Source organism: Nelusetta ayraudi, unplaced genomic scaffold (genome assembly GCF_046127955.1).
Source record: "Nelusetta ayraudi isolate G7.1 ecotype Tasmania unplaced genomic scaffold, CSIRO-AGI_Nayr_v1 ptg000120l, whole genome shotgun sequence".
Taxonomy (NCBI): domain Eukaryota; kingdom Metazoa; phylum Chordata; class Actinopteri; order Tetraodontiformes; family Monacanthidae; genus Nelusetta; species Nelusetta ayraudi.
Window position 1 is genome coordinate 4,879,036 of NW_027466170.1, and position 23,312 is coordinate 4,902,347.

Consider the following 23,312-nt stretch of genomic DNA (forward strand, 5'->3'; position numbering starts at 1 on the left):
CCACAAGCCTGTCGTAAAAGTAGCACAACTCATTGATCTGCGTGTAAAATTCAGTTTTATCCAAGCTTGTTAAGTCGCTGTTGATAATTATTGAGAACTCATTAACGTGATCATTGCCTTCACATAGATCAGTATCATTAATAATCACATATAACTCAAGGCTAACTGAGAATATGCGTTATTTCAAGAGAGTGTAGCAAAGCGATTGCCCTTCAAATGACTCAGTACCCATTAAGGTACCACTTGAACTTGGCAGGCTACTGTATTTGCTCCATGCTATTAAGGACTCAAACTGGCTCAGTATATATATATATATATATATACACTTTATATACTATAAATATACTGCTCCTAGCGGGGCTGATCACATCACTTCCTTTGCCCCAGGTGTGCGTGTGTGTGTGTGTGTGTGTGTGTGTGTGTGTGTGTGTGTGTGTGTGTGTGTGTGTGTGTGTGTGTGTGTTAATGGGGATGGGCTGGCGTGCCTTCTGGTTAGAAATACCTTCTGGCTTGTTGGGACCTATCATTGTGAAGACAAGCAGTGTAGGTCATATGTATATGTTTGTGTTGTGCAAATATTTATTTCACAGACAATCAACAACGGTGACGTCTCTGACAAGGTCCGGGAAGGTGGGGAGGGGCACAGGAGGTCAGCCGCGGTCCCGAATGAGGTGCACAAGTCAATAAAGAAGATTTTAAACCAGGTTGGAGACAAGGAAAAATATAAAAGAAAAATTGAGGAATTTTATTTTAAAAATGTCAAGCCCAAATCATCCCAAAGTGCATTGGGAAAAAAAAAAAAAAAGTTTGCAGAAAATGTTCTGTATTTTTTTCTTTTGTACAGATTTTTTTCCAATAAAACAATGGAATAGTAGTAGATTTGATGATTTTTTTTTTTCTAGTCTCTTAAAAATAATAATAATATAATAATATTAAAATGTCTTTATTTTAAAAAGTATTTCAGTGCAGAAGTAATTTAATAAAATCAATCTTAATGTGTCCGGCCCTGTTAAACTTCATCCTAAAGATTATTACTGGGGGAAAAAAACGTCTTGCAGGCAAAACGAAACCAACCAACAATAACAACAACACAAAATTAAAATCGGTGAACAAAAAAACAAAAAAACCCTGAATGATCAGTCACTGTAAATACTCATTATCAACACATTTCATTTGTTTGAATTCACTTCCAGATTGTGTCCGACTTGATGGCTGAACTGCTCTGCAAGCAGGTTTTCGTCCGCCTCACCAGAGAAAGGTGACGAGAAGAAGCAGTAAAAAAGCGAGTCTGGAGGGATCGAAGGCCAGTTTTAATCCTGCTGATGATCTACAAGCGTCCAAGTCATCTGCAAGGGAGACAAACAGAGACATTTACAGTGGGCTACGGGCACACGGGTCTTTTTTTTATTTTCGTCTCAAACAAAGCACAGAAAGAGAGCTCAACCTCACGAGCTGATGGAACAACCCAGAAGATGGAATTAAAAAAAAAAAAAAGCACAGCACGTGTGCATAGCCATTTGAAAACTAATTCAATCTGAAGTTGCCGTGCTGCTGCCTTCAGTATCACTGCACCAGTTTTTCACCTCTACTACAGCTGCATTAAGCACCAAAAAAAACAGTGTCAAGAGTGTCATGTTTGACCATTAATGTACTGTATTTGTTTCCGATGTCACCCAAAGTTAAAGTCAATATTGAAAAGACAGACCGATTAACCTGTGTGAAAGGAGTGTGGTGTGATTTTCCCGAAAATGTTGACATCGCTCGATCCAAAATGTTCAATCGGAAGTTTAACGGGTTTAAAATCAATTTTTTGACAAACTCTGATTCTGATCTTCATTTGACGTGAAATGTGAGCAAAGTCACTGGCAAGTAGGGCTGGATGATGAATTGATTTTATTTCAAAATCAGATTCATTATTTTGGATGATGTTCAAAAACATGAAAATCGACATTCAATTGTTTTCCTTGATGGACTGTTCAAGGGAAGATTGTAAATGTTGTCACTTAGCTAAAACCCCCAAGGGATATTTATCTTTTTACTTCAGTCCCTGGAGGGATCTTGTCGAGCTCCTTTTTTTTGTTCCAACAAAACAAAATATTTAAAATAATTCATCCTGTGGTCAAAAATCATAATTGAAAATCAAGTTCTCAGTAAAAAAAATAAAATAAATAAATAAAAAAGCTTCACGCTGTGGAAGAATACAAAGTTCTTGTATAGCAGAGATGGGACTTGTGCTGATGACTGCATCATTTTGCTAGTTTGCCAGAGTCTGACCTGAGAGTTGTCTTATCGCTGGCACTAGGCTGGTCCAGAAGCGACACTCGTCGGCTCTCAGCATGCTCATCATCTTGGCGGGCTCGGTGTTAAGAGTGTAGTACTCCTTGATTTGAGGAGTGAACAGTGACCAGCTGCTCCCGTTAATTCCTGGGTTCCTGCATCAAGGAGAGGCAAGAAAAAAACAAAACAAAACAATAATGAAGTCTTTCAGGTCTCAACCAGGCCTGGTCTGGTCTGGTCTGGTCTGGTCTGACCCGGTGCACCGTCATTTCGTACCCAGTCCGGGCAAAGTTGGCCCAGTGTGCCATGAAGTTTCTGCTCATGTTGACTTCGGCCTGCGTGTAGCCCAGAGAAGCGTTGAGCGGCCGGCCGAAGACAAACTCGATCTCGTATCCGTGCATGGTGCCCATCCAAGCTGGCCAGGGGTTGATGGAAGAGCGGTGGTCGAAAAAGTAGAGGAAAGGCTTACCGCCAGCCACGGAGTACCTGTGAGGCAGAGAGAGAGAGAGAGAGAAAACAGCATGACGACTGTAAAAGACAATTGAGGATTAGGTTTGATTGTTGTCAGTGGGGCCAAATTGTTGAGTCTGTTGACTGTCGTAGTCGTTGATGCAGGTGACGTTCAACTGTACATGAGCCACCCAGAATACTAAGCCTAAACCCAGTTTAAAGTATAAGTAAAGCTGTATTTACCGTATCTTACTACCAATCAACCATCTCTTAGCGATGAATAAAAAAAACTGTCCAAAAAGGTAACATTATCTATTTATCTATCTATCTATCTATTTATCCATCTATCTATCTATCTAAACCTAAATATGGCAATAAAAACTGGTGATGGAAACAGCTAAACTTGGAGAAAAACCTCTCAAATATGGCTCAAAGGTTTTGGCGCTCTCATGAGGTGGTTTTTCACACGTATCCATATAGAGGTACATCGCAAAAGTGTCATGGAAACACTTTTTCGCATTTACACGTGAGCGTACGTGATGTACAGGGTCACATGACCAGTTCACTTCAAGTGAAAATGGTTCATTATGATTGGACGGAGGAGGAGACGTTTTTTTTAAATCTTTTTTTTCCTTGTAATCATAATCATAATCGCAACGTAATTGTCGTAAAGTCTCGTCCCACGAGATTTTATGAGAATTACGGCTCATGCATTTCACACCATTCAATGGACATACCTGCACTTGTACTTTGTCTAAATTTTAGAAATACCACTTTTATTTTGCGAAACACTGTAAGTAAGATGTTGTTACTGAATCACTGAATCGCGATACATTTCTGTGCACATTCTGGACCTGAAATGGCGAAACCGCTGTAAAATCCGAGAGGTTTTACCGGATGCAAATGTGGCCGATTACATCTCAACCCCCAAGAGGAAAAAGGTGCGACAATGGCTCTTTTGTACCTGCTGGCAAAGTCTTGTACCACGCAGATGAAAACGCTGTCCGTGACCATTTTGCCCAGATAGTCGCGGTTCTTGGTGCCGTTGTTCACGTTGGCCCAGTCGCTGTACTCGAAGATGACGGCCTGCCTGGTGACGCTGTCCAGGCTGCCCTCCAACAACTCCACGTTCTGCAGGAACCGAGCTCTGCTGATCAGGCTATCGTTGGAGATGCCGAACCCGGGCACTCCGTACATCAGGAAGTAGGTCCCCTCATCGTGGTTCAAGCCCAGCAGCAGCTCCGTTTTGAGGAGAGTGTTGCTAGTCAGCAGCGTCTGAGGACAAAAAACAAGTAGTGATAATATAATAATATTTTGTGCATTTCTTTTTTTAATGTGTAGCAATTCATACATCCAAAGATAGCATTAGATTGTATTATATTAGAGGTTAGCTTGTGATAAAATGAATACAATAACACATCTAAAGGACAAGGCTTTTTAAAAGAATAAGCAACGTGAAGCAACACATCAAAAAAAAAAAAAAAAGAAACACACATCAACGTCACTGGGTAGGAAGGCGCCGTCCACCACAGGCACGAAGGGGATTCCCAGAAGTTCGCCACTTGCAAACACGTTGTACTGTCGCATCGCCACCTCGGTCACGTTCGCCTGCTGCAGACAGGTTTCTAGAACAGCCGGAGTGGAGTTGGAGCAGCCCAGCGCGGTTCCCAGATTCTGGCCTCTGCAGGTTGACCATTTGTTAGTAGTGATAACGTTGAGTGATAAAAGAAACTGAGGATTTCTTGTTGGAGATCGTGAACGAGCAGGTACGGTGAGGCTGTACGATTTTGTCAAAACAAAAAGAATCCCTGAAACGATTTCAAATATTTTTGTTTTTATTTAATAAGAAAAGAGCTAACAAATATATCTCTAAAGCTACTGAAGTTAATCTGAAAGATGCATCTTTCAGTTTTAATGCAAATAGTCAACAGGGGGCGCCGGGGAGCCCAAGAGAGGGAGAGGCAACGTTCCACGGCCCCGGATGAAGTGGCGAAGATCCACTGCACAGCCAGCACAGCCAAACTGTTTCCTCACCACTGACTTGCTCTGCTTGTCATTCTTATCCAACCAATTTCTCGCTTCCTTTGGCCAACGCCGTGTTTACGTCACTCAGAGCCATGTGATCGCTGTCTTTTTTTTAACATCATCCTACCTATTAAATCCCATTTGGATTTTTAAAATCGCAAGTCTCTCTCTCCCTCTCTCTCTCTCTCTCTCTCCCTCTCTCTCTCTCTCTCTCTCTCCCTCTCTCTCTCTCTCTCATTTTTTGTATTTCCTTTACACCGGTCAAAGCAGATGAGCGCCCTCTGGAGTCCGGATCTGCTCTCGGTTCCAGGAGCTTTTGCTGGCTGCTGTCGCCCCCTGCTGCTCTGGAGGGTTCAGTTGGTTTCCTCCTGATTGTACAAAGCGCTTTGAGACGCATATATGGATGTGATTTAACGCTGTCCAAATAAAAGTTGATTGATTGATTGAACGTTTATTTATCATGCAGCCCTAAAGTACACCATCCATGTCCTCTCCATTTCCCTCACCTGACCCAGGCCTGCTCCAGCGCCACCGTGGCCCAAAAGGCAGTGGGGACGCCGCTCTGCATCACGGCTCTCTGAAACAGGATGTTGCTGCCGGGAGACAGCACGTGTAAGCCCACCGACGCGGAGCCGGCGCTCTCCCCGAACAGAGTCACCTGGAAAACGAGGAAGCGAGAGTGTTTTGTTTCTTCTCCTTCTTCTTCTCCTACTTCTTCGGCACTAAGAACAGTTACCTTGTTGCGGTCGCCTCCAAACGCAGCAATGTTATCGACCGTCCACTGGATGGCCAAGCGCTGGTCCCACAGGCCAGCGTTCCCACGGATATTGTCATTATCAGGGAGCGCCAGAAAACCCAGAGCCCCGACTCTGCAAAAAAAAAAAAAAAAAAAAGGATGTAATCAGGGTTGCTGCTCCCAGCTGACCTCTGGTGGACGTTCACGTTGAGTCACCTGCGTTCGCTCCTCTCACCTGTAGTTCATCGACACCACCACCACGTTCTCGGATCGGGCCAGGACGCGGCCGTCGTACAGGTCCAGGGAGGACGTCCCCGAGGTGAAGGCGCCGCCGTAGATCCAGATCATGACGGGCAGCGCCCCCTGCTGGCTGTTGTTCAGGTGGGGCGTCCAGACGTTCAGGTAGAGGCAGTCTTCACTCACGGGGGTGTTGGGGTTCCACATCTCGGCACCCAGGAACCCTGGGGGAGGAGCAGAGGAGGTCACATGACATGTGTCATGACAGTGTCATGACAGGAGTGTTGGAGGTGTGTGTATGTGTGTGTGTGTCAGTCTATGGCTGACGCCGTCGCTGCTTTGTGTAACACTGCTTCTCCACCCCGGGAGCCAATTACAATGTGAGGTGGGCGGGGTCTAATTTGTACTAAAAGCTTTGTCTGGAAAACGATTGCCTTTGTTTTCCTTAGATGATTAGTTAAGTAACTTGAGATCCACAGAAAATGAACATCTTATGTCCAAAGCATGACCGCTTAGGGCTTCCGTAGTTTACAGTTTTTATAGTTTAAAATCTGATTTAAAAATTGAAACTAACTAATTGCTAGTTATTTCATTATTTTTTTTGTGGTTTTACCAAAAATATCCTAAATCAATAACAAAAGTTTTTGAATTTTAGCCAACCTGGTGCAGGCCAACAGGTAGATTTTGCTCATGTTGTAACGTGACGCAGATCCTGCTGGTGTCCTACCTGGGTACATTGTGTCCTGGAGCTGGAAGCAGGTGTTTGAGAACTGGGTGGCCTCCCTCACTCCTTCCCATTTGTCCGCCGGCTGCGGGACCCGGAAGCGCAGGTTCCCCACTGGAGGCTTCCCGTATGGAATCCCAAGAAAGGCTCTGACTTGGCCGCCCAGCACCGTCAGCGCCGTCCCCCTGACCTGGCCGCGGTTCGTCGTGACCACCAGGTCAACAGATGCAGCGAAAGGAAAAGGCAAGAGGAGGAGAAGAAGGAGAAGAGGAAGAGGAGGAGGTGCACAGCAGGAGAGCGTTGCCATCGTGAAGCTGTAGGGAGAAGAAATCAGGAAATGCTGAAATGACTTGCTGGTCTTTGTCATGTGGCGGCTGCGGTGTGCTTTGTGTGTGTCCAAGTCGACTCGGTACAACACGAGGGCGACTAATCACCATGTTAGCATCACTTCTGTCATTGCTTTGTTCGTTCTATAGGTGAAATCTGCACCTGGAAGAGGATGAAGCACAGCCGCCAGAGGAAGAACCTAAAGGTTCACGGGTTAAATGGTCCATTTGGGAATCGGATGAGCCAGTTCAATGTGATTATTTTCAAAATGATTATTTTTAAAACATAAATGAAAAACAAAATACAGACAACGCAGAAGATAACATAGTACAACTCTTCACACCTACAGTGTGTGTGTGTGTGTGTGTGTGTGTGTGTGTGTGTGTGTGAAAGAGAGAGAGAGGAGTGTGGACAGATCGGAGCCTCAATGTGTGCCAAACTGCTGCATGCTCACAAACACTTAAAACACACGCGCGCGCGCGCCCAATCTAGTTCGGTCAGAGGAAAGACGCGCGGTGTGTGTGAGAGAGAGAGAGAGAGAGAGACGCACAGAGAGAGGGGGTGCGTGAGAGAGAGAGAGAGATAGCGGCGAGAGCGTGATTTAAGGGCTCGAGAGGAGATGCGCGCGCGCCCAAGAAGAAGAAGAAGAAGAAGGAGAAGAAGAAGACAGAGCCGAGGTGCTGGTGGTCTCACCTTGCGTGGCGGCGGGGCTGTGTGAGTCCGGTGTGAGAGCAGCGGCGGCGGCGCGCAGCTGTGATGGGGTGAGTGCACGAGCCGTGCGCGGTCTGGTCAGCTGGTCCGGTCGAGACGACAGCGGCTGAAACGGGATACAGGCAACAGACGGACGGACGGACGGACAGAGGGAGAGAGAGAGAGAGATGGCTGTTATTTATAGGAGGTGCAGAGGGCGAGGCGCGCCAAATAGAAATAAGCAGGCGGGGGGGGGGGGGGGGGGGGGGGGGCGCTTCTGATAAGAAGATAACAACAAGAAATACTACTAATAGTGATAATAAAAGTTATAGTTGACGCACTCTATGGATTTATTAGTGTTGTTTCGATGGTGCTAAAAAGTTCCGGTGGTGTTATTGTGTTTGCAAAAGACTTGAATTTCTCGGTAAAGGATCAGGACTGATCAGTACTGCAGTATTCTGGATTCCAGGTGACACTCAAGTTTGTGTGGATGTTGATGGAGACAACAGAACACACACACACACACACACACACACACACACACACACACACACACACACACAGACTTGGGTGGAAACCTGGTGGCACCCATCACAGACTGGACTGTGGGACTTTGAGACTTGAGCTTGACCCACAACAGCTGCTTCAGGAGTTCCTGTGCAGAAACAGGACACAAGAACAATGTGCATCAAAGAAGAAGAAGAAGAAGAAGAAGAAGAAGAAGAAGAAGAAGAAGAAGACGAAGAAGAAGAAGGAGGAGGAAGAGGAGGATGAGCGGGCGAAGATGAGGAGGAGACACATATGAAGAACATCAGGGTGGAGAACCTCAAAACTTCACAATAAAAACAGGAAAGGATGCAAAGAAAAACCCCAAATAGATTCCAGATCTCCAAAGCTCAAACTGGACAGCTGTGGCCTTCAGAGGCCGGCTGGGGTGATGAAAAGATGGATGAAGTCACCTGACCTGAAGGTCTCCTGTTGTTGTTGCTAATGTTTGGTTTCATTCCCAAGAATTATTGGGAAAAGGGCGACATTTTGGGGGTAGCCGTTCTTTTTTCCCCCAACTTCTTCTCTGCTGCAGAGCACACAATCATTTGGCCCGCGGCGACACGACAGCCACCGAGTGATCACAGTCAAAAAGTTTAGGAGGAAACGTCGCTGAGTCACTCTGACTGAACGCAGCTGCGGTGACCCAAATAGCAGAAAATAAAAACCAGAACCAAGTCGTGTTGATACGGCACATACCTGGGCGGCGCTCAGCCGAGGCTGTCGCTGCGTCGCACAGTGCTGCATTTCATTTGCATTGCGCCGGTTATGATTGCAATCGTGGGAAATTCTGAAAAATGTACCACGTTGATTTTTTTTTTTTAATAAAAAAACTATATATTATTTTAATCTCTCTGCTTTTTAAGCTCCAAGAAATAAAACAGCGAGTTCTCAGGATTCCACTTTGCAACACTTGGCCCTGAATTGTGAAACTTTTATGCAGAAGATTGAAAAACTGGTTGCACAAGTTCCGAGTGCGCTGGACGAGATGGAGTCACGCAAAGAAAAAAAAAAAACAATCCATTAAACAAAGCATTAAAATCCCCCCAAACTCTCCCAACTTAGTCATCGTTAAGTCAGTTGCCTGATTCATAGTGTCCTTTCCCAGAGGGGTCGTGGAAGGTCAACACATCGTCATTAAAATCAGATATGATTCAAACACACAAACCTTGACGAATTCATTCCAATGGTGTGAGAACACTCAATCATTGTTTCCCTCAGCGACAATGGTGATGGTGATGATGATGATGATGATGGTGATGATGGTGATGGTGATGATGATGATGATGATGGTGATGATGGTGATGGTGATAACAATGGTGCTGTTTTGAAGTAGCGTTACTTTTTTTTTTCTAATTGAGGGCCAGAGAGAGGCTTCTAACTTCCTGGAAGAGGACGCGTCAGGGACACGGACTGCTGAAGATGCCGGAGCCGTCATGCTCTACGGTTACAAGATCAGGAGTTGCAAAACAGCAGATCTGGATCTGGAATCTGGATCACAATCTGGCGAAAAGAATGATGAGGGTTGGAGTGGGTCAAAGATCTAAAAATGCAAAAAAAAGATGAAACAAAAAAACAAAACACCGTACTTGTTGACGTCTTTTTGGATGAATCCAAAATTCTTCCTTCTGTTTCTTTTTCTTATCTTTCCGGAGTCACAGACAAAACGTCGTAAATCTCCGGGTTCCATCCTATGGGCAGAGACCAGGAGGGTCAGGCCTGCCGTGGCCATGAAGCACACTTAAATCCACCTTAAGCAGAGCAAAGAGCTCCGTTTAAGAAGCAGCTCCCGCTAGCATGTGCTAAAATAATAATAATAATAATAATAATAATAATAATAATAATAATAACAACTAAAAGTAATAAATAAAACGTGTTGTTTTGCCCGAGCTGCCATTGTTTTTTTCGTCCAGGAAGTGATGGAGGTTCTGAGGAAAAACATTCTGACGAGGCAGGTTTGACGGCTCCCTGCTGAAAATACACTTCTTCCATTCTGCAGCGGCACTCATGCATTAAGTCAGCATAGCAGGAAGCTGCTGCTCTATGCAGACACACACGCACACACGTACAGTACACTCACACGTACACTCACACGTACACACACACACACACACACACAGTGTCTGTTCTGGCAATGAACACTCATTTCACATGTAGTACCTCAGATCTTTACACTTGTTATTCAACCGATCAATTGATCAATCAGTCAATCAACTTTTCTTCTTTTCATAAAGCACTAAATCACAGCCAATGGATTAGTTCATGAATAAATAAACCTGCACCAAACTGAACCGCCTTTGAACCACGGTTTCCTGATCTCATCTAATCAAGAACATTTTTTTTTTTTTTTTTTCACCAGCAGTGAACGTGGCGGCCAACCATCCACATCTGCACAGCATCCGCCATGCCTGTGTTATGGCGGATGCGGGACTCACGTTCTTAATTCAAATGTGCATCCAGACTGATAAACGGCACAGAGGTCCTTCCGACTTCCTCTGACCTTGACGGGAAACAGAGTCCTCGTCCTTCACCGGCGCTGAACTCCGTGGCCCTAATTGGTTGGACGGAGATAAATCTGGAACACAGACGCAGCTATCGGGACTTTTGTTGTTTCTGGAGGTCGAGGACTTTAAAGAGATGACGTGAAACTGACCGAGAGGGTGGAGGTGCTCGTCTGTGTTGGCATGAGCACGAAGAAAAAGGTTTTAAAGACGGACAAAAAAAAACCTTTAGCGTGTGGCAGTTGAAGCCACCCAATCAGATTCCTTTGGCGACGGTGGGAAGTTAGCGTCACAAGCTACAGTTTTTCGCAAAAGAAACGCGGTATTTCAAAATTTTTGACAAAGTACAATTGCAATTTGCAGGTGTTTCCATTGAATTCTCCTAAAATTTCGTCCAGCAAGATTTGCGCCTTCACCTTTGAAGTGACCTGGTCACGTGACCCCGTAAGTCACGTCTGACGTGTAACTGTGAAAACAGTGTTTCCATGACACTTTTACGATGTACCTCTTTATGGATACGTTCTCACCTCATGAGATCGTCAGAACCTTTTAACCATATTTGAGAGGTTTTTCCAAGTTTAGCTGTTTCCATTAACAGCTTTTATCGCGGTATAGCTACAGACACAGTTGGATTTAGCAGCAATAATAATCATACTGTTGTTGTTGTTGTTTTTTTGCTTTTTTTCCCAAAGCCACGCTGGCCTAAAAATAATAATAATAATAATAATAATAATAATAATAATAATAACAAGAAGAAGAAGAAGAAGAAGAAATTAGGTCAACTTTGTTTTCATGCTGTCATCATTATCAAGTCTAAAAAAGCAGTTGGGAATCCCCCCCTATCCGCCCCCCTCCTCTACACGCCATCACATGTGACATCATCAAATCAATTGGCCGCAGAAGAAGCGGCCGGACGGTTCTTCACTCGTGTCCACCTCCATATTTGGGCTGCTGCTGCGCTGGCATTAAGTCGGCTGCTGCTCGTGCTGCTGCTCGCGCATGTCAGGGACAGATTAGCAGGGATTTAGCCTGTTTATGCTACAGCATGCTGGAAGGTTAGAGTGTAGAACTCGCAGGAGGAGATTGTGTGTGTGTGTGTGTGTGGGTGTCTGCCAGGCAGCGAGGGTGGGGCGGAGGGGTGGTGGTGGTGGGTGTTGCAGGGGGGGAGATGGTGATAGATTATATCAGCGTTTCAATGGTGTAAAATTTCATTTGGAATCCAACTTTGGGTTCAATCTTAATAAAACACTCCACTGTATCGCGACCCATTTAGTGTCCCGCTGCTCCCTCGCCTACCGCACACTCGCTCTGTCTCTGTCACTCGCCCGGGCTCCCTCTCACACACACACACACACACACACACACACACACGCAGGCTCGCACATACAGAGAGAGCGAGAGCGAGAGAGACGGGGGTCTTATCGGGGCGGCCGTGTGTCTGAAGTGTTGTTTTTATATTGCAGCCATATTTCATTTTGGCCTACTTTCTTTAAATTGCCTGTGGGGCTTTGGTACGGCGAGAGGAAGCGTCACATTTATAGATGAGATTGAGGGAGGAGAAAGAAAGAGAGCGAGGCGGGAGACTTGTTTGTGTTCCCTTTCATTTTCCCCACTTCCTCTTCCACTTCCTCTTCCTCTTCCTCTGCCACCACCGCCTCTCTCTCTTTCTCTCTCTCTCGTCCTCACCAGGTGGGAGAAGAGAAGGAGGCGCTCGCCCTCTCTTCCCCTTCATATATATATACATATATATATATATATATAAATATGTATACACACATTACACTATTTTCCTATTTTCTATTATCAAAAGCTGATCCATCTTGAAAAGCTCCACCACTGAGGCACCTGGCATTAAACCCTGTAGTTTAACTGTGTGTGATCAGTGTTGGGATGTGGAGAGCAGGAGGAAAAAAAAAAGTTTTTTAGTTTTTTTTTCCCCAAGTTCTTGAAGGAACTTGAAGGAGTATAATAATACTAAATATTTACCGAGAGCTCAATCAAGCTCCGACATTTGGTGGCTGCCAACGTCGCTTGCTGCTGCGTCGTAATTTGCTGCATAAAAAGGAAACGCCACAAAAAAAAAAAAGCAGCTCTTTAAAATCACTTTGTCCTTTGACACAGATGCATATTTACATACAGATTGTGCTTGATGTTGCTGCGCGTGTGTATGTGTGTGTGTGTAACCCGCACAGCATTTCCACCGCCTGTTTATTCAAGTCATGAAGCCAATTTAAAAGGACACACATCTGCTGTCCACGCCGGATGTCAGCCGGGACAGACAGGTGAAGGCCAATCAGAGAACAGCGGCACGCCAGCCAAATTGAAATGAGGCTGTATATCTGTTTCCCAGTCTGGTCCGATTCCCTTAATGGAAACGAGTCAAGCCGTAAATTGTCACACGCCTCTTGCACATGCACACACACATATGCACCCGTGTGTTGTTTTTGTTGTGTATGTTTATGCAAGGCAGTTCAGCTCTGGCACCCATTGGGTCCGAGATGTGAATGATTAAATCTGATTGAACGTTCTCACACAGCAACCACATTGTGTACAAACTCAAAAACCGAGGGCTGGTTTTTAAATGAGGCCAATTTCAAGTCTGGGTTATTTCACATCCGTGCTGAGAAGCTCCAGCGTGAGTTGTTTTCAGCTCGTCAGACCATGACTGGAAGGAGACCGAGCTGCAGCCTGGCATTAGCTGTGATGGGAACAGGAAGTAGCTGCTGTGGAAATTATGGCAGCATGGATGTTACAGTTTAAACAGTGTCAGTGTGGATGCTGCAGTTTAAACAGTGACACTGTGGATGTTGCAGTTTAAGCAGTGTCAGTGTGGATGTTGCAGTTTAAACAGTGTCAGTGTGGATGTTGCAGTTTAAACAGTGTCAGCGTGGATGTTGCAGTGCAAACAGTGTCAGCGTGGATGTTGCAGTGCAAACAGTGTCAGTGTGGATGTTGCACTGCAAACAGTGTCAGTGTGGATGTTGCAGTGCAGTGCATCTTTCAAAGTATTTTATGTTTTTCTGTTAGAGCGTCCTGTTCCAAAAAGTTTTCCCACAAACCCTTTCCAATATGGATTTAACCCATCGTTCAAATGCTACTTCAGGCGCTTCAATGTTCATTTTTTAAAGTCAGACGGTGGCTCCGAGGCCGCGCCGGTCGTTCCTGAGCACCGCCGGGGCTTCAGTGGAAGAGCAGCGAAATCAAGAGGCCCTCGTCGGAATAAACCAATAAAAAACAAAGTCCTCGATAGCCAATCTCAGCCCCGCCGGCTCTCAGAAATCTCGGGAAATTGGATCTTGCCGCATCACGTTTATAAGTCACTTAAAATGTAAATGTGACTTTGGCTGCGTCCATATTCATATGTTTGCCAGCCGGCCCATCATGACCCCTCCTCACCGGGCTCTTCAGCCAAACGCTCTCAGCCTGGAGCCAATCACAGCGCCCGTCCGGCTGGAGAGAAGAGCCCTCAGGTACCTCTTCAGACACACACACACACACACACCTACCTTTGCACACTTTTGTACACTCATCTTCCCGAGCCTTCGGCATGGACGATGGAGGGGATTTGACACCGGAGCTCCGTTCTTCTTCACCAGGAAGCGGTTTTCATGTCGCTGTTTTTCTCCCGAAGTTGATTTAGACATTTTTAGACGGTTTGCCGGCAGCTACGCCTCTATGTCCGCTCCCTCCGACTTCCTGCTTGACTTCCTGGTTTGTGACAGGAAGAAGACGGGGGAGAGGGGAGGAGCTAAAGCAGGTGGCCAGGAGAAGCTCACACCGGTGAGTTTTTCTCAATAAAAACGGCTCTGTGAGCTCTGTGAAAGCGATGAAACAACCTCGGCTTTAAATCACAGAGAGGCACTCGGACCCAGGCTGCAGGTCGGTGGTGAAATATTGAGTCGGGCGCTGTAAAGTCCAGTTTGGACATTTGTATTATGATTTCCGCATTTTTATGTCTACTGATTTATTTATGGTTGTGACTCCAACTGGATCATCCCTCCAATGTGAGAAAGAGAAAATCTTTTCGCAGACGGTGGCCTCAGCGAGGTTGAACTTCTTTTTAATCTCCGGCAGCCTGGTCCCCTGCTTTCCTTTCAGCATCCTGCAAAAATGAAAAACATCACCTAGAATGACACGCCTCTTCCTCCTTAAAATCTCCCTGCTTCCTGTTTTGGAGCTCTTTGGACTCAGCATCTGTGTAGCTGAATGTAAAAGCTGGTGATTCGCAAGAGACTGGAGAGTGTTTGAGGGTGTCTTTGGGGGACACAGTGTTCAGCACGTTTTCAGTATAGAGAATTGCTAAATGATCAACCAATGTATGTTTCATTAATGGCGAAAAAATATGCATTTTTAATTCTTACTTCAGTACATTTCAGAACCTGTACACTTGCTATCTCTGACTGGGATAAAGGAGTTGAATCAGTACTTTTCCTTTTACCAGAGTGTGTTTTTCTACACAAGCAGTCTCTTAACTTAACCGTAGAATGTGAATAAGTTTGCCAGCTCTGGCGCTCATGTTTAATTTCTGAAAGACGTAAAGCTGCATGTCGAGTGGAGGCGACCTGAGGTGACGACCTGAACCGGAGCAGCAGAAGAAGCAACGTGACGCCGGCTCACATTTTGCTATTTGGCAGCCGTGATGGGAAAAAAAAGAATCCACCGCAGAGCTGCTGACGAGCCCGATCTTTTTGAGAAGGTCACCAGGGAGGCCGCCAGCTGTAACTGGACCCTGGATGAAAGTCACTCCCTCAACCTTCCAGCCAAACAATGGCATGTCTAAGAGAAAAACAAAATGCTGCTGCTGTTGTTGTGCGTCACGATGGCAAAGCGACGACAAGTTCAACTGAAAATTGTATTTATGTTGTGGAAAGACGGAGGGGTGATAGCGAAAAAGGGTTAAAGGAGCAAGTGGGTCAAATGTGTGGTGTGTGTGTGTGTGTGTGTGTGTGTGTGTGTGTGTGTGTGTGTTTGCAGAGAGCTGATAATGATATCCTGCCTGGCCAAAGGGAGGAGAATGCGGGTGGGGCCGGGGGACCACCGACCCTGGATGTCTGTTTAGAAGAACAAGTGCTCAGCTTGCGCTCAATTAACCCAGAGGTCAATTACTGTGTGTGTGTGTGTGTGTGTGTGTGTGTGTGTGTGTGTGTGAGAGAGAGAGACACACACACACACACACAAACACACACACACAAATACAGGACCTCAGGAACTTGAAGAGAGTAATTTTCTGAAGGGAGGGCTGACCCTTTGCCCCCAGTGCTGTGATTCTGTCTAACAGCAGCTGACAGGGAACACACACACACACACACACACACACACACACACACACACACACACACACACACACACACACACACACACACACCAGAAGAAAAAATATTGTTTATTTATTTATGTGTTTATTTTTACTTGCTATCCATCCAGAACACTAGCCACCTCATGAGGTGGTTTTCCACACGCATCCATATAGAGGAGTATCACCAAAGTGTCATGGAAACACTTTTTCGCATTTACACGTCAGCAGTCGTGACGTACGGGGTCACATGACCAGTTTACTTCCAGTGAAAATGGCGCAGTATGATTGGACGGAATACTTTTTACACGTAATCAAAGAGGCCGGGCAGGTTTTCTCCCGATGTCCCTTTTCCACCTCAATGAAAAATGTTTCGATTCCGCAGTTCATTCGTAGCCGGTCGTTGGTGGCCGCTGGCGTCGAGTGAGCGATGAAGATCTGGAAGTGATCTGATGTGTTTCACCTCATGCAATAATTTAATTCAACTATCAAAGCAGACTGTGCTGTGATCATGTCCTGTGATCATATTAGGACACACAATATGTGATTAGCTTTTATATTAGCTTTTATATACTGTTTTTTTTTTTTTAATGAGCTCATGTGATATGAAAATTAAAAAAAAAAAAAAATCACGCTTGTCGGTCCGGTTTTGTGCAGACCTGACAAGGAAAAAAAGATAAAACACATCCACACAAAGGCTGCAGGCTAAACTGAGGAGAACGTTTCCCCACCAGCAGCTTGAAATACCCACTGTGGACTGAAGAGGGCCCCAGTGCTGTTAGCATCTCTGACTAATTGCTCTAAATGAAGGGTTGTAGGGGAGGGGGTGTAGCAGGCAGCCAAGTAGTCATTGTGCGCCGTTGCGCAATTACTTTAATGTCACAATATCTGCACTGGAGATTCTGTCGATGGTCAGGAGGCAGACGAGAGGAAGAGAACAATAATTAGCTGCTAATTATAGCATCGACGCAAAACCTCTACACATTGGGTTTATTTAGACAATCAGCGGGGGGGTGTGGGTGGGGTGGGGTGGGAGGCTGTGTGTGTGTGAGAGTGAGAGAGGGAGAGAGAGGAGAAAATAAAGCCACAGCAGAATAGCCGTGAGTGAAGATGTTTGGTTTTCATTCGTCTGAGGGCACAAGCGAGTCAAAAAGTGTTTGTATGAGATGTAACACGAGGGAAGAATAAAAACCCAGCACGTCCTGCGGGCTTCCGTCGTTTGATCCCAGCGTGGAGCTGACCTCGGGAATCCAGTGCTGGTTTGGAACTTGAGAGCCGCGACAATCAATCACGATCAAACTAAGGGCGAAAAGTCGACGTACAAGCATCAAATCCAAAATTGTTCCCTGGCGACGAGCGACACAAAGCGGCGAGGGACGGTTGCTTCCAATTCTTTCTTTCTTCTTTTTTTTTTTTTGCCTTCGTCTTTTCCAACCTGGAGTTCCAACAAATATCGAGGCTGGATTGCAGGTGTCTCCATTGAATGGTGTGAAGCTGAATTACGCTTGCTTTTCTTTGTTTAGGTTTGTTTGCTGTCGTGAATGGTCGTCATATTTTTCTCTTTGATTACTTGAAAAAAAAAATTCTGTCTCCTCCTTCGTCCAATCGTAACGCGCCATTTTCACTTGAATTCAGCTGTTTCCATCAGCAGTTTTTTTTTATTGCCATATTTAGGTTTTGCGCAATTCTAGGGGTCATGGAAACGCGGCTACAGACAGCCCTGCGTGCACACACACACACACACACACACACGGTTGTGGTTGTCGCTTCCAGCTGTTGTTACGGCCAAACGACACCGACTTGTTATGGAAAACTGAGAAAGTGGCTCCGGCTGAAGGCAAGAGAGCTGCACAAGAGTTCACAACCCAAGTGTGTGTGCACGTGTGCGTGTGTGTGTGTGTGTGTGTGTGCTGACACGCCCTTGGCTGCCTCCGCAGCAGATTAAGCTAAGCAGACCGGGTGTGTGACCTTGTTATTTAGCACACTGAGCCTCAGCGGCTGGAGAAGAGAGCAAAGAGCAACACTGTGACCCCCCAACTCCCCTCCTCTCCTGACCTCTTGACCTCTGCTGCTCGAGGGGGGGCAGGATTAATGTGTCACTGCAGGGTAATTGCACTGTCTGTTTCTCATTGCATGACACACAAACACACACACACACACTCACATTCTCTCGACCACGCTGGAGTGTTTTATGAAGTGTTTAAATTTAAATTCGAAAGAGAGAAAAAAAAAACACAACATCCCTAAGACTTCTGACATGTTTCCTGATGGAAGGTCAACAACGGGTGACCTTTTGACCTGATGGGAAGTGACTCCCCCCCCCCGCACCACCCCATACACACTTAACTCAGGATAATTGCAGATCTCTGGATCTCTAAAAGAAGAAGAGGAGGAGCCTAAGGGTGGCGACAGCGAGGTCACGATGCAACAAAAAACAGCACATATTTAAAAACACAGTATATATCAATAACTATGCTATGATATACAGTAGTATAGTTAAAAAGAAAGGGAGAATTAATAATGGATTTGACGATGGAAACAATTAATGGCAAATACAAACACATAGAATAGAATAGAATAGAATAGAATAGAATAGAACAGATGCACTAAATTAGCAAATCCCAAATTGGAAACGCTATGTGAATGTGAACTTCATGTGACTTGAATCTACTGACAGTTTTATTATCAAAACATTGTGTGTCATAAATACACTTCACGGTTATCGCAGTGAAATTCGCCGTACGGCTCTGAGATGAAGGTGTGCCGGGTCCAGCGGGAGGCTGTTGTTGTGTTGTGTTTGTGCTCCCTGTCACTGTGACCAGCAACTGTAAAAACAACAACCACCACAACCTGACGGACCAAAAGAAGGAAAACCACAAACACAGAAACTTTTGCTCAGCAGAAAGCAGAAACATTGTTTTATTGCATTTATTTCACACCAGAGGTGTTAATGGAAATAAACAGATTTTTGTTGTTGTTGTTGTTGTTGTTGTTGTGGTTGCTGTTCCTCGCTAACGTAATATGTGCTGAATTAACAGGGATTTAAGCTTATCTAAGCTGGTGTGAAAGAGCGGAGGTGTTGTTTATTTACACTGTGTTTACTCTCCTCGCTAAACCCAACATTGACGGACGGAAAAAGTTTGTCCTTCACGGAGGCTGACGACGTTCCAACCCAACGAGCGGACCCTGCTTCCGGTTTTCCGACGTTAAAACAAGGTTTATGCAAGAAACGAAAAGAGAAATATTCATCCAGTCATGAACGTGCAGACAGAAGACGGACGCAGATGTGAAGCAGCTTATTCCTAACAAGCTGGGGGTGAGTATGAGGCATTAAATACTGGAATAGATTCCAGAAGATGGAATGCAGGTGTGTCAATCAGCTGAGGGAGGACAGGTGGAGGTGTGGCAGGTGTGCTGACTCAGTGGGATTTTCCACCACAGCAGCAGCAGCAGCAGCAGGTGGACTGGCGCTGCGTTTTTATGACAGATTTTCGCAAAATGAAAGCGACGTTCCTAAAATTTCAACAAAGTACAATTGCGATTTCCAGGTGTTTCCACTGAATGGTGTGAAGCGCATCGTTTGCTGTCAAGTGTGTTTTACATATTTCAACAGAATCTGATGGTTTGGTGTCAGAGTCAGAGCTGCCACTCTGATGTTGTCCTGAGGGGGAAATCCAAAGGATTATATTTCATTTTGAGACTCTTTTCCCCTCTTTTTTAACACAGGTTGCATCCATATTTGTTCATAGGTGAGCGCAGCAAGGTTACACTATCGACAGCTCAGTGGCGGCAGCGCTCGCATAACAGCGATGGTCGGCGGGCCAATCGATAAAGGTGGGGACGGAAAGACTTTGAGAGGCGAGCGGAGCGTCAGAGCAGAAGAGTTTCAACCTGAAATCAATAATCTGAGTGCAACACTAATTCACTTTTATTCTTTTTTTTTGCCAGTCAAACTTTTGAAAGCCATGGCAAAATGCAAAATATGCACTTAGCCTTGGATTCCCGCATCGTGTGCATGTGTGTGTGTGTGTGTGTATGTTAGAAAGAAGGTTTTCTTTTTGTCCTAATTGACAAGTCAGCATTAAATCCGTTGTAATTGAAAAGAGCCGAGCGGCGGATTCAGTCGGTGTCACTTCCTTTCTTATTTGTTCAAGCAGGGGCGGAAAAGAAAAAAAAAGAAAAGGAGAAATCCTCATTTGCACCAGCGAGCCGTTTCCCCTCCCGCACGTCTGTCCATCCGCTTTTTAAAATGAAGACCCATAATGCAACTGTGCATTTCGCCGCCTCACAGAGTTCTTTTATTCTGGGGGAAAAGTGCTGCGACTGCAGGAGGAGCTTCCTGATTCCCACCGTAGATCCCCGCTAATACTCACCGCCATAAATGACTCTGTGTGTGTGTTTGTGTGTGTGTGTGTGTGTGTGTGTGTGTGTGTGTGTGTGTTTACTCTGCTGCAAACCAAAAAAAAAAAAGAAAGAAAATCATTTCAAAATGGAATATGGAAATGATTTAACACTTATTTAGCTCGTCGCTGCTCTACAATCCTATGAAGGTGCCATAGGATGAGTAATCCGTTGTCCCTCTGTGATGTCACAAAGGGCACCCATACTCTGCCCTCTGACAAGGCGGGGGGGGGGGGTTGTTTTCTTTTAGTTTTAGCAGGAGGGTGTAAACAGAGGGTTAAATGTGCAGTTTCCTGGAGACATGGAGAGCTTTTAAAGCTCCACTCAAAAATCCTACATTCCAAGCAGAACTTTGGGGATTAGGGATATTAGGGACGATTGTCTGCAGCAGCGGCCGGCCCTTTTTTTAATGGCTTTTCAGGAATAAATAAACATTCTTCTGGATGGAACAACTATTTGATCACATCCAAACCTTTTAATCTCCTCCGAGTTGAAACGGAGAGAAAGCAGAGTCCAGACAGAAGAGTTGATCACAGTTGGTTGAGGAGTGATCAGCTCCTTTGTTTGACTGTGAATCTTGTCGACCAAACGTTCTGTTTTTCTCCTTGTTTTCAGTCGATTAATCTCCCGCTACACCAAATCTCTCACAAATCCACTATGTCCTGGAAAGAGCCCACGGTAAACATTGGCACTTGGTTACTGGGTGCAAGTTTTGGAAAATCAAAGTCAAAACTGTTCCAGCGCCTTCTGTTGGGCCAGGAAGACACTGGTTGGCTCAGCAAACTACAGCATGTCTGTAGCCAATTAGCAACCACTTTCTTTCTCTTCTTCTTCTTCTCCTTCTTCTTCTACTACTGAGGAAATGTTACTAAGCTTGTCCAACATCCACGCTAAAGCTGTTTAAACTTCAACATCCACATTGACAATGTTTGCACTGCAACATTCACGTTGATTCTGTCTCCACTGCAACATCCACATTGACAATGTTTGCACTGCAACATTCACGTTGACACTGATTGCAGTGCAACATCCACGCTAACGCTGTTTAAACTCCAACATCCACATTGACAATGTTTGCACTGCAACATTCATGTTGACACAGTTTCCACTGCAATAACTATGGTGACACTTTAAACTGCAACATCCATGTTGACACTGTTTGCACTGTAACATTCATGTTGACACTGATTGCACTTTCTCCTGAGAGGGTGCTGATTAGAGTCATCCTTTGACTGGCTAAAAAAAAAAAGGAGCTTAATTTAGAGCTTTTCAAGATGGATCTCTACAAACCAGAAAAATGCAGTTTGGGACACGCCAGAAGTACTGAAATGGCACCAAATACTTTCTGGTTCCGCAGGCATGAAGAGAAAGTTTTATTTGGAGATTTAGATTTATAGAGATTTATCCAGCTTTTCTTGAACCGTCTGTTCACAACTTGTTTTCTTTCTTTTTTTTTCCTGCTACACGGATGCATGTGTTTTCTCACACTGAATTTTGAATGAACGTCTTGAGTTCGTGCTGCAGCAGCGTCCACACGGATGTTTGCGATTCGGAATGCTGACGGGATGGAAAAAAAAAAAAAAAAAAACGAGTTGGAGTGACATAAATAAAAGATGGTCAGAAAGGCCCTGGCTGATCACATCCAATATTCCAACTTTCAACTTTATTCAAATCAAACGCTGCTGCGTCTCCCCAGATGTCTGCCTCACTGAGAATCATTTAATCTCTCTGGTAAGGGAAGAAAAAAATAAATATAAAAAAAGAGTCCTTCACCTTCAAAGTCGAATAGTTTGTCTCTGCCGATGGAAGGGATTTGATGCGTGTACGTATGACCGAACTGGCATGTGGGCGGAAACATGTGAGCGGCCACGCTGACACGGATATTCTTCCTTTCTTGGATTGGGTTTATTTTTAAAACCTGAGGGGAAAAAAAATTCCCCTACATGGAGTGTGTGAATGGAAGTGTTGCACACTGAGAAGTGTCGCCCGACAATGTTGTCATCATAGTAACACAAAGGAGGAGGAGGGAGTGGAAAAGGAGGTGGAGGACAGTATTTCACCAGAGCTCTAAGTCCGGCATAAAAAATATGTTTTACATCTCATGCTTTATTCCAAACGTGAATCATTTCAAACCTCTTTTTTAAATACATAAATAAAAAAAATCAGAAATTTACGCTCCATCCTCTGGGAATGTTTGAACTTTCTGACTTTTGTCGTGTTTTAATACGCGAGAACAGGATTCTTCTCTCTCTCTCTCCCTCTCTCTCTCTCTCTCTGTCTCTCCGTCTCTCTCTCTCTCTCTCTCTCCCCCTCGCTCTCCTGTCACTCACAGATGTGCAGAGTTCCCGCTAAGCGCCGCCGTCGCCTGGGGCCGGATAATATCCGTGTCAATCACTCAGCACGCTCATAAGATGCATCTATTCAAACTCTCCTCTCATCCCCTGTTGTTACGGTGGTTACGGTGGAGTTTTTTTTTTTTTTTTTCTTAATAAGTTGTGCACGTCATGACTCTCTACAAGCCCCAGCGCAAGCAAGATCTCAACACACACACACACACACACACACACAAGCTTCAAAAAGCAGCTATCAGCAGCTAGCTGAGCAGCAGCAGCAGCCAATTACTGGCAGGTGAGAATGTGTCACTTTGAACAAATTACTCAGCCCACAGATTGCTTTTTCTACATCCAGCCTTGAGATTGAGTCTCCGGAGAGACGCAAGTTGCCAGGAAATAAAGGGACACACACATACACACACACACACACACACACACACACACACACACACACACACAAATAATCATAAAAAAGCTGCGGCGTGTCAAAGGTGGCGTCTGAAGTTACACGTGGACCAATAAAGATGCAAATGCAGTTGACAGTCCCAAGAACGTGGTTCCGAAAAACATGCGTAGTCAGGTTGGGTTTTTAGGTCCAGACCTGCTGGAGGTTCTAGAGTTGCCTTCTTATCATATTATACATATCTGTTCTGATATAAAATGCCTCGGAAAGGACACAGGTCACCACTTGAATGTGACGTTAATCCCACCGCAGTGCCTCTAGTGGTCGTCGGTTGATGTAGCACCCGTAAAAACACTAGCTGAGGCCTTG

The 23,312-nt window shown here is 45.1% G+C and overlaps 1 protein-coding gene across 3 annotated transcripts in view; it reads right to left on the reverse strand.

The window, feature by feature from the left end:
• The window catches only part of LOC142903930 (cholinesterase-like), a 92,782-nt gene extending 85,135 nt beyond the window's left edge, over positions 1–7,647 (reverse strand). Inside the window, exons 1-10 of one of the 3 annotated variants that reach the window (XR_012929301.1) lie at positions 6,939–7,018; positions 6,453–6,763; positions 5,724–5,949; positions 5,489–5,621; positions 5,259–5,410; positions 4,222–4,408; positions 3,692–4,002; positions 2,554–2,763; positions 2,275–2,432; positions 1,071–1,346 (exon numbers count right to left, since the gene is read on the reverse strand). Coding sequence is in view for 2 of the 3 variants with exons in the window: in XM_076049831.1 (XP_075905946.1) it covers positions 1,246–1,346; positions 2,275–2,432; positions 2,554–2,763; positions 3,692–4,002; positions 4,222–4,408; positions 5,259–5,410; positions 5,489–5,621; positions 5,724–5,949; positions 6,453–6,763; positions 6,939–7,003 (1,854 nt within the window). In the remaining variant the exon portion in view is untranslated. Of the gene's footprint in view, positions 1–557; positions 1,347–2,274; positions 2,433–2,553; positions 2,764–3,691; positions 4,003–4,221; positions 4,409–5,258; positions 5,411–5,488; positions 5,622–5,723; positions 5,950–6,452; positions 6,764–6,938; positions 7,019–7,469 lie in introns of those variants that run through there. The other 2 variants (XM_076049832.1, XM_076049831.1) reach the window with 2 other exon arrangements.
• Positions 7,648–23,312: the final 15,665 nt, after the last annotated feature.